The sequence below is a fragment of the Benincasa hispida genome, chromosome 1 (genome assembly GCF_027475165.1).
Source record: "Benincasa hispida cultivar pf3 chromosome 1, pf3_genome.v1.1, whole genome shotgun sequence".
NCBI lineage: Eukaryota > Viridiplantae > Streptophyta > Magnoliopsida > Cucurbitales > Cucurbitaceae > Benincasa > Benincasa hispida.
Window position 1 is genome coordinate 6,098,244 of NC_143478.1, and position 12,087 is coordinate 6,110,330.

A 12,087-nucleotide genomic window follows, 5' to 3' on the forward strand; every position below is an offset into this window, starting at 1 on the left:
AGGATCCATTAACTTTTAAACGAGCAATGAATGATGTGGATAAAGACCAATGGATTAAAGTCATGAACCTTGAAATAGAGTCTATGTACTTCAATTCTGTCTGGAAACTTGTAAATCAACCTAAAGTGGTAAAACCCATTGGTTGCAAGTGGATTAATAAGAGAAAACGAGACCAAACTGGTAAGGTACTGACCTACAAAGCAAGACTTGTGGCAAAAGGGTTTATCCAAAGAGAGAGGGTAGACTATGAGGAAACCTTCTCTTCGGTTGCCATGATTTAGTCGATTAGAATACTCTTGTCCATAGCTGCATTTTATGATTATGAAATATGGTAAATGGATGTCAATACAACCTTTCTCAATGGATATTTTGAAGAGAGTATTTATATGTCTCAACCAAGAGGGTTTATTGAACAGGGTCAAGAGCAAAAGGTTTGTAAGCTTAATCGATCCATTTCTGAGTTGAAACAAATATCTAGATCCTAGAATATGAGATTTTATACTACGATCAAATCTTATGGCTTTGAACAAAATATTGACGAACCTCGTGTTTACAAGAAAATTATTAACAGAATTGTCACTTTTTTCTGGTGTTGTATGTTGATGATATTCTACTAATTGAAAATGAAGTAGAATTTCTAGCTGACATTAATAGATGGCTAGCTACGTAATTCCAAATGAAATATTTATGAGAAGCATAGTATGTTCTTGGGATCTAAATAGTTCGGAACCGCAAGAACATAACTTTAGTACTATCTCGAGCATCTTATATAGACAAAATGTTGTCTAGTAAAATGCAAAATTCTAAGAAAGGAACATTGCCTTTCAGACATGGAATTCATCTGTCTAAGGAACAAAGTCCTAAGACACCTCAAGAGGTTGAGGATATGAAATGAATTCTATATACATCAACAGTAGAGAGTCTTATTTATGTCATGTTGTGTGCACGTCCAGATATATGGTATGCAATTAGAATACTTAGCAGGTTTCAGTCCAATCCTAAATACAATCATTGGACTATCGTTAAGAATATTCTCAAGTATCTTCGAAGAACGAGAAATTATATGCTCCTGTATATTATTGAGGATCTGATCCTTACTAGATACACTGATTATGACTTTCAAACCGATATTGATTCAAGGAAATCAACTTCGGGATTAGTATTCACTCTGAATGAAGGAGCAGTTGTGTGGAAAAGCATCAAACAAAGTTATATTGCTAACTCCACAATGGAAGCTAAGTATGTCGCTACAAGTGAAGCAGCAAAAGAAGCTGTATGGCTTAGAAAGTTCCTGACTAACCTGAAAGTAGTTCCTAATATGCATCTGCCTGTCACCCTTTCAGTGGAGTAGTAGCAAATTCAAAGGAACCTCGAAACCATAACGAGAAAAACACATCGAGAGGAAGTACCATCTCATCAAGGATATTGTACATAGAGGAGACGTGATCCTCACGCAGATAACCTTACAAGACAACCTAGTTGATCAATTTACGAAGGCCCTCTCGACTAAAATGTTCGAGAGTCACCTAGTAGGACTAGGTCTACGAGATATTTGTAACTAGGGCAAGTGGGAGAATTTTTAGGTATCTAATGCCCTAGTTTATTCTATTTATAACTTTTATTCTCTCAGTATAACTCAACATTGTATATATTAGTCCACTTGAGTTTCAGTCCAAGTGGGAGTATTGTTGAGTTTTATGTCTTAAAACTCACAGTTTGTAAAGTTAAACATATTCTTTTATCAATAAAGATATAGAATCTATTAATTGCATTCATAAAGTCTAAATCCAATAAACTAAGATCCATGGTTATTACACGAATACTTAAACTTTATGTAGAGACATAAAGATGGATCAAAATTCGAGTAAATAGCCAAAATGGTCTATAGTACATGATTAAGGTTGGGTACCTTATTCTGGTAACATTATTGGATGCGGCATACTCTATAATTGTTACAAGTTATTACAAAGATACTACAAACGAAGTGATCCAAATTCATTCATGTATTAACATGAGGAGTGGGGGTGTCCTATGCAATGAGTATGCATAAGATCGGACCAAGAAATAAGTCACTCTTAATATATAATTTTGTTTACTGTTTAAGACTGAATATTTCTCTTAGATGACATAGGTAACTTGATCTTAATCCTGAGCTAACTATGAACTCTTGTCTGTTTGGGATTATCCTTAGATTTGTATAGGTGAGGGTTGGCTCAACAACACCGACTCAATAAGCCTCCCATTTAAAGGGTAAGACCGGGTAGATAGTTGGAGATATAGGGTGCAAGATGGAATTCACGCCTACCCGATTTAAGGATAGAAAAAGGTTGTTCTCTTAAGTACTGAATCTATGTCTTAAATAAGGGGCCCCACCCTCTCATTGGCCCGAGAAGGATCCGGTTTAGTGATTAAATCATAAACCAATTGTTCATTAGAGGACCAGTAGGAACTTAAGGAACAAGACGTAATATTGAGGGTAAAACAACACATTGACCCAACCGTCATTACAAAAAACCTGTGAATGGTCGATTTACTGGTTATGGTTAAATCATGTGGACACAAATATATCTACAATGAGAATAATGCAACTATCAAGCTATAGTGGTGTGACTTGATAGTTAACGAATACTAATTAATCTGGTCTAAAGAGTTTTAGCCAAATAATCTTAATCGTTGGAGCTTGTGATCTATAGATCCATAAGGTCCCTCTACTAGCTCGTAAAACATGAACACTTTGAATTATTAAATTGAGTGAATTTGGAATGATATCAATTTGAAGTGTTCAAATTGAATTTCAAATTAAAATTAGGGTTTGAATTTGGATAGTTCAAATTCAAATTATGGTTTGTACAATTATATTTGATATAATTATTTAACGTTTAATTTATTAAAATTAAACGAAATTGGAGAATTTATAATATTTAAATATTGATTTAAATATTAATTACATGAATAGGATTCATGTTTAACATTAGGTGTATGATTAATTTAATATTTGATATCAAATTAATTAATTATATATAATTAATTAAAAACAAATTAATTTTCCTTTTTAAATTTCAATTTGAGAAATTGAACATTGAAATATTAAATTTGATTAATTGTGAATTAATCAAATTTCATTTAATTAATTTTAGAATTAATTTTGGAAATTAAGAAATAATTTGAAATTTTGGAATTAATTAAGGAAGTGGTTTTTTCCCACATTTCCTCCAAGCATGAGGTGTATCTCATGTAATTCACACACTAATCTCCAAATTAATTGAAGCAGTTGCTGGCTATCAATCAGATGTAGTGTGGCTACATGCTAAGATTCAATAAAAAACTCTCAGTTTTGAAGAAGAAAATGTGGTTCTTCATGTGAAAAAGAGTTTCTGCTACTTTATCTTCTTCCTCGCAAAAACTCTCAATTTATTTCACCAAATTCACTCAAATTCAAGGTTGGGAATAGTATAGAAGATCTGGTTCATTGTCGATTTGGAGCTGATTTGGAGTGAAAAGCATCTTGGAATTGGAAGATTTCATCAAAAATAAGTTCAACTTGAAATCCACTTTAGTTTTTCTGAAATAGCATGCTTTAGAACTCAAATCATATGTAATTAGAGTGCTAATTGATTCTGTTTGCTTCTGTTGCTTGCTTGTGTTTTCCATCAATTACATCTAGCGGCTTACTATTTCGCGGTCCAGTTTTATGCAAACTCATTGTATATGATATCTCAACCCTCATGTCAACTACATGAACGCATTGCTTCATTAGATTTGTATCAAATACAAAGTGCATCGTATCCATAGTGTTACCAGGATAAGGTACCCGACCTTATCCCTATACTATAGACCCTTTAGATTGTATCTTGAACATTGATCCATGTATGTCTCCACATACAGTTCGAGACTCAGAAGGCAGCCTTGGATGCTAATTTATTAGATTTAAGGTTATTAAGACAAAATAGACAAATAAAACAAACAATGCCATTTATTAATAATATTTATTGAACTAACATCAATAACTCTTTATTGATAACAGTTAATTAATAACATTTACTTTCTATGAGTTTTAGGGCATAAAATCCAACATGGCAGTAGTTGTCGTAAAAGGGTGACAACTACCGTCTTCGCATCTTTTCTCGGATTATGAGGGTAATCTGGGGAAGGGTGCAACACGTTCACCCCAAAAATAAATTGGCAATCCTCTCTGAAACCTTAAAGCACAAGCAACATTCAGAATATGTTTATGTTTGCGTTCCACCCTTTCATTTTGTTGTGGTGTACCTGCACAAGAGGTTTGAAAACTAATAACATTATTCTCGAAATATTTTTTCATGCAGTTAAACTCAAATCCCTTGTCACTACGTATAAGTTCCACCTTTTGAGAACTAATAACATTATTCTCAAACTCTTTGATTACATTATCCACCATTTGTTAACTGTCGAGCACTCCATTAAAGACCGACAGTTGCGCTCTTTGCACTACAAATATATTTATGTGTCCATCAGATATAACCAATCATTAGTACGATGACCTTTCACAAATCGCTCGTAAGTACAGTTGGGCCAAATTACCGCTTTACCCCTATAGTTACATCTAACTCCTTAAGTACCATTGATCCCTCTAATGAATAATAGATCATAGTTCCACTATGACTAAACCCCTATAAGACCAAGAGAGGGTGTGGCGCCATATTGTTCAAGACATGGAATAAACCCTTAAGGGAGTAATTTATCTACTTACTCCTGCTTCAGGGAAGGAGTGAATTCCATCTCGTGTAGCTGAGTTCCCTGCTCCCAAATCAGATGAATCCCAAAATGGTAGGCTTGTCGAGTCGGTGATCTGGCCACTCTCACCCATGCAAATCAAAGGACCGCCCTCATAGGCTTGTTCACAACTCACTCAGGATTAAGGTTATGTTACTTATGGTCATCCTAGTGAAATTAAAGTCTCTATTACGAACGTCGTTATATAACGAGACTAAACATTTCTTGGTCCGGTCTTATACAAGTTCCTCGGTATAGAATATCCCCACTTGCATGTCTAATACATGAATTATTAGGATCAGATCATTTGTAGCACTTTACAATATTTGTATCACCTACAAAGCGGGTCATACTCGTAGTGTCACCAGGATAAGGTACCCAGCCCTATCCATATACTACAAATCATTTAGGTTGTCACTTAAACACGATCCAGTTGTATGTCTCAATATACATGTTTAAGTTACAACGATAACCATGAATCTTGGTTTATTGGTTTATGGTTATTGCAACTAAAATATCATATATTTCATAGACAGAAGTGAATAAAATATCATATATTATTAATCACTGAAATGTTTGTTCATATAAGTGTTTACAAACTACATAACCTTACAAGATTTAGGGCATCAACCTCAACAATCTCTCACTTGTTCTAAAGTTAGTGAGGTGTACAAAATAATCAAACTACAAGTACACAAAACAATAAACTAGAGCATAACACCTAATACAAGATCTCTCACTTGCCCTAGTTCAACCGTGGTCTGTCCCATAGACTCATACTCTACAAGTGACTCTCAAACATCGTAGCCGTGAGAGCCTTTGTAAACGAATCAGTAACGTTGTACTCTGAAGCTATCTTCATGACAATCACGTTCCCTTGATGCAGTCTCTCAGATGAGATGGTATTTACGCTCAATGTGCTTTATGTGCTTATGATTCCTAGGCTCATGAGAATTCGCCACAACACCACTATTATCACAACAAAGGGTGATGGGCTTAGACATGTCTGGAACAACTTCTAAATCAGTTAGGAATTTTCGGAGCCAAATGGCCTCCTTAATAGCTTCACAAGCCGCTACATACTCAACCTCCATGGTGGAGTCCGTGATATACCCTTACTTGGTGCTTCACCATACTACAACCCCTCCGTTAATAGTAAACCCTAATCCTGAAGTGGATTTTTCGAGAATCCCTATCAGTCTGAAAACCAGAGTCAGTGTATCCTGTAAGGATCGAATCCTTATAACCATACACAAGCATGTAGTCCCTCGTTCTCCGTAGATACTTGAGGATGTTCTTTACGAATGTCCAATGATCATATCCTGGATTAGATTGATGTCTACTGACTATCCCCACTGCATAGCAGTTGTTAGGTATAGTACATAACATCACATACATTAAACTGCCTACGACAAATGCATAGGGGACCCGTCTCATTTTCTCAACTTCTTGAGGTGTCTTAGGACACTGTTCCTTAGATAAAGTGACTTTGTGCCTAAAAGGCAATAGTCCCCTCTTGAAGTTATGCATCGAATATTTGATCAACATCTTGTCAATTTACAATGCTTGAGACAGAGTTAGCAATTTGTTCTTTCGATCCCAAAAGATCTGAATACCAAGAACAAACTGAGCTTACAATTCCAATCTTTCAAAATTCCTCTCTTAATTACAAATCATTTCCTTTTCTATTTTTATTCAATCTCCACCCTTCATTTGCAATCATATCCAATGGCCAAAATTTATCCCCTTCGCCTATAAATTCAACTTGATTTTACTCTTCATTGACACACCAAAAAGCTATCAAGTCTTAAGCTCCCAATTCTCTCTACTCTCAAATTCTCGTTCTCCTTGCTCCTAAATTGGCCTAGATTTATTTTTGTGAGTTTTTTTTTTTTTGAATGCTCAACTTGTGTATTTAGCCTTCAAGAGGTAATATTGTGAGGTTTTCTTTTAATTTTTGGGAAGTGTATTAAGGTGTGGGTACACCTTGAGTTGTGAGAAAAAGAAATTGGTTTGATCCTGAACTAGTAAAAAGGATCTTGGGTTTCTCTTTAGCCTAGGAAAAAGAGGGTCGTGTGTCGGTTTGGTTCTCACCTACAAGAGGATCACTTAGTGAAATACCCAATAAGGAGTCTTGGAGAATGGAATAGGCAATTTGTCGAACCACTATAATTCCCGGTGTTTTCTCTTCCTCTCTCTCTTTTATTTCTTGTTTTCAATTATTTTTTTTTTTTTGCTTATTGTCTTAGTTATTTTTTAATCTTTCCTAATTGCTTGATTTAATTTTTAGTGTGTTATTTAAATTTATTCTTGATTAAATTGTCTTTAAATTTGAAGTTATCGTAGCTTGCACAATTTAAGTTTTGTCTTGTATAAATTTTCTTTAATCAAATTAGTGGGTTAACTTCATTAAGCATTGTTTGAAGATAAAATTATTTTTTAAAAATTGGTAGTCAACCCTATTCACCCCCCTCTAGTGTTGCCTTTAGATCCTACAATTGGTATCAGAGCGGGTAGCTCGATTTTCTTATTTCAAAAAGGTTTTGTAATTTTTTTAAATTTTACATTCTTTTTTTTAATCTCATTAAATCTTGAATTTTTCTAATGTTTGCAAAAAGTTTAAAAAATTGAGTTTTAAAAGCCGTTTTCATTAGAATTTTTTTTCTTGAAAATTGGTTATTAAAACCTTATTTTTTTCTCTATTTCTTAATCTTTGAAATATTTTTTTTATTAAAATCTAAATTTTGAAAAAGTATTTCTCTTTATAAAAATCTTAAAAAAAAAAATTATATTCTCTTCCTTTTTCGAAAAACTTAATTGTTCGAGCTTATGACAACTACTGGAATGAATGGGTATGGTGAAGGTCAATCTACCACTAGGCCACCTTTGTTTGATAGAAATAATCGTGCATGGTGGAAAACTAGGATGAGAATTTATTTGATTTCTATTGACTATAATCTATGGGAAATTGTTCTAATGGTCCTTTAATTCCTACTAAGATAGTTGATAATGAAGATATTCCTAAGGAAGAAAAGGAGTTTATTGATGAAGATAAAAAGAAGTTTTCTATTAATGCTAAAGCCATGAACTGTCTGTTTTGTGCTTTATGTTCTGATGAGTTTAATCGAGTCTCTGCATGTAATTCTACTAAAGAAATTTGGGATACGCTTGAAGTAACTCATGAAGGAACTCATCAAGTTAAAGAGTCAAAGATTAGCATGTTAGTTCATAATTATGAATTGTTTAAAATGAATGCAAATAAAACTATATCTGAAATGTTTACTAAGTTCACTAATATTGTTAATGCTTTGAAGGTATTAAGAAAATCTTATACCACTTCTGAAAATGTGAGAAAAATTATTAGATCATTGCCTAAGAGTTGGGAAGCTAAGGTGACAGCGATCCAAGAAGCAAAAGACCTCTCAAAACTTCCACTAGAGGAGCTTGTTGGATCTCTCATGACACATGAGATAATCATGAAGATCAATGTGGAAGAAGATATCAAAAAGAAGAAGAGCCCAACATTAAAGTCCTCTCAAGTTCAAGAGGACTATGATACTAAAGCTGAACTAAATGATGAGGAGTTCGCTTACTTGACCAAGAAGTTCAAAAAACATTTTAGGAAAAGGAACTTCTCAAAGAAAGTCAACAATCAAGAAGGCAAAGGAGAAAAGAGCAACAGAGGTACAATCATCTGTCATGAATGCAAAAACCCCGGACACGTGAAGTGGGATTATCCTCAAAGAAAAGCCATTTCAAAGAAGAGTAAGAATGCCATGAAAGCTACTTGGGACGAAAGTGATGAAAGCGAATTTGAAAGCGAGGAAGAAGTAGCAAATCTGTGCGTTATGGCTTTTGGAGATGACGACGACGATGATGAGATACGTCCTGAAAACCTTACTTTTGATGAGCTCATTGATGCATATAATGAAGTTAAAATTGAATTTGAAAAACTAGGTTGCAAATATATGTCTCTTAGGAAGAAAAATGCTAAATTAACTATTGAAAATAATAATTTATTAATTGAGCTAGATAATCTAAAATAGAAAAATGAGACATTAGGAAAAGATCTAGATTTATCTAAATCAAATTTGCATGCTTTAAAAGAAGAGTATAAGTTATTAGAAAATAAAAACGAAGATATTTTAGCTACTCTTTTAAAGTTTACAAATGGGAAAAAGAGTTTAGATATCATGATGGGTAAGCAACAATGCATATTTGATAAAAATGGCTTCGATTATAAACCTCACAAAAAACAAAAGGAATTTACAAACTACTTTGTCAAAGAAGGTTCTATTATTTGTCATGCATGTGGAAAACATGGTCATAAAGCCTATGCATGCAATTTAAGAAAAATAAATATTAGGAATGAAAAGAGATGGATTCCTAAATTTTTGTTAGCTAACCCCCAAGGACCCAAACAAATTTAGGTACCTAAGGTTACATCTTGAGAATTAATTCTCTCAGGTATGTTTGAGATCTATAAAGAATAAATGGTACTTGGACAGTGGATGTTCAAAACATATACTAGGGACCACACAAAATTCACATACCTAGAAAAGAAAGATGGAGGATACGTTACCTTCGGTGACAATAAAAAGGGTAAGATTGTTGGCAAAGGTAATATTAGTAACGGTTCGAATTTTCTTATTGAAAATGTTTTGTTGGTTGCGGTTTAAAGCATGATTTATTAAGTATTAGTCAACTATGTGATAAAGGATATAGAGTATTTTTTAGTGATAAAATTGTACAATAGAAAATGCATGTGATGGAAAAGTTCTGTTTGTAGAAAATAGAGATAAAAATGTTTATTCTATTGATCTATTAGATTGTCCTATAGTAGAAAATAAATGTTTATCTGCATTGCATGAAGATTCGTAGTTATGGCATAGAAGGTTAGGTCATGCTAGCATGCATTTAATTTCAAATATTTCTAAGAAATCCCTTGTTAGAGGTCTTCCAAGATTAAACTTTGAAAAAAATAAAGTTTGTGATGCTTGTCAAATGGGTAAACAAACTAAGTCTTCTTTCAAACCAAAGAAAATGGTTTCTACTTTTAGACCTTTGCAACTGTTACATATGGACCTTTTTGGACCTACTAGAGTTGCAAGTCTAAGTGGAAAACATTATGCATTTGTTATAGTTGATGATTTTTTGAGATTTACTTGGGTTTTATTTTTATCTCATAAGGATGAAGCTTTAAAATCTTTTATTAGCTTTTCAAAAAGAATTCAAAATGAAAAAGTTTTTATGATCTTGAAAATTAGAAGTATCATGGAGGAGAATTTGAAAATGCTTCTTTTGAAAATTTTTGTGAAGAAAATGGAATTTCTCATGATTTTTCTTATCCAAAAACACCTCAACAAAATGGTTTTGTAGAAAGGAAAAATTGATCTTTACAAGAATTAGCTACCTTCATGCTTAATGAATATGATTTACCAAAATCTTTTTAGGCTGAAGCTGTTAATACTGTATCTTACGTAATGAATCGTGTTTTAATAAGACCTATTTTAGATAAACTACTTATGAGCTATTTAATAATAAAACTCCAAATATTAGCTATTTCAAAGTCTTTTGTTACAAATGTTTTATTTTGAAAGACAAAGGGAAACTTGGAAAGTTTGAGTAAAAAACGGATATTGGCATATTCTTAGGATATTCTACATGTAGTAAAGCATATAGAGTTTTTAATAAAAGAACTTATGTACTTGAAGAGCTAATGAATGTTGTTTTTTATGAAACACATGTTACCACTATTAAAGTTTATGCTAGTGATGAATTAGAAATACCTGTTGAAGATCTTAGTATTAAAAAGAGGGAAATAGTATCAAATGAATCTCAGAAAGAGCCAGAAAAATCTCTCCCTCATGATTGGAGATTCTCTACTAACATCCTCAGGAGTTAATAATAGGTGATGTATCTCAAGAGATAAGAACTCATTCTTCTTTAAATGCTTTAAATAATGTTGCTTTTGTGTCTCAAATTGAACCAAAATCCTTTAAAGATACTGAATTTGATGAGTTCTGGTTAATTGCTATGCAAGAAGAATTAAATCAATTTGAAAGAAATAATGTGTGGGAACTAATCCCGCGTCCTAATGATCATCCTATTATAGGTACTAAATGGATATTTAGAAATAAAATGGATGAATCTGGTAATATTGTTAGAAATAAAACTAGACTAGTTGCTCAAGGCTATAGTCAAGAAGAAAGAATAGATTTTAAGGAAACATTTGCTCCTATTGCTAGATTAGAATCTATTCGCATGCTGCTTGTATTTGCATCTCATAAGAATTTTACTTTATTTCAAATGGATGTAAAAAGTGCTTTCTTAAATGGTTTCCTAATGGATGAAGTGTATGTTGAACAACCTTCTGGTTTTGAAAGCTTTGATAATCCAAATCATGTTTTTAAATTAAATAAAGCACTTTATGGCCTTAAACAAGCTCCTAGAGCTTGGTATGACCGTTTGAGTAAATTTTTGCTAGAAAATTGTTTTAAAATGAGACTTATTGATACTACTTTTTTTTTTTTTTTTTTTTATCAAAATTAAAGATAATGATATTTTATTAATGCAAATCTATGTTGATGATATTATATTTGGTGCTACTAACTTTTCTCTTTGTGAAGACTTTTCTAAGTGTATGCATAGTGAGTTTGAAATGAGCATGATGGGAGAACTTAAATTATTCCTTGGGCTTCAAATTAAACAACTTGAAGATGGAATCTTCATAAATCAAGAGAACTACACAAGGGATCTACTCAAAAGGTTTAAGTTCGATAATTCAAAAATAGCAAAGACCCCAATGAGTACCACTACAAAGCTTGATAAGGATGAAAAAGATAAAAACGTAGATATTAAAGCTTATAGAGGTATGATCGGATCCTTGCTTTACTTAACTGCAAGTAGGCCTAATATTATGTTTAGTGTATGCATGTGTGCTATATTTCAATCATGTCCTAAAGAATCGCACTTGCATGCTGTAAAAAGAATTTTTAAATATTTGCTTGGTACCGTTGATTTAGGCTTATGGTATCCTAAAAATGTATCTTTGGATTTGATTGCATATTCTGATGCTGATTTTGCTGGTAGTCTAACTGATAGAAAAAGTACTAGTGGAACATATCATTTTCTAAATAGTTCTTTAGTATATTGGTATAATAAAAAGCAAAATTCTGTTGCATTATCTACCACTAAGGCTGAATATATTGCTGTTGCCAGTTCTTGTTCTCAAGTTTTATGGATGAAACAAACGTTGCGTGATTTTGGTTTAAATTTTGAACAAGTATCAATCTTTTATGATAATACTAGTTCAATTAATTTAACTAAAAATCT

General features: G+C 32.7%; 1 protein-coding gene across 1 annotated transcript; it reads left to right on the top strand.

The window, feature by feature from the left end:
- The first annotated feature begins 7,712 nt into the window (after positions 1-7,712).
- LOC150038190 (uncharacterized) lies at positions 7,713-8,798 on the top strand. The gene has a single exon (XM_090312439.1). It carries the CDS (start codon positions 7,713-7,715, stop codon positions 8,796-8,798), a length of 1,086 nt encoding a protein of 361 aa, XP_090168565.1.
- Positions 8,799-12,087: the final 3,289 nt, after the last annotated feature.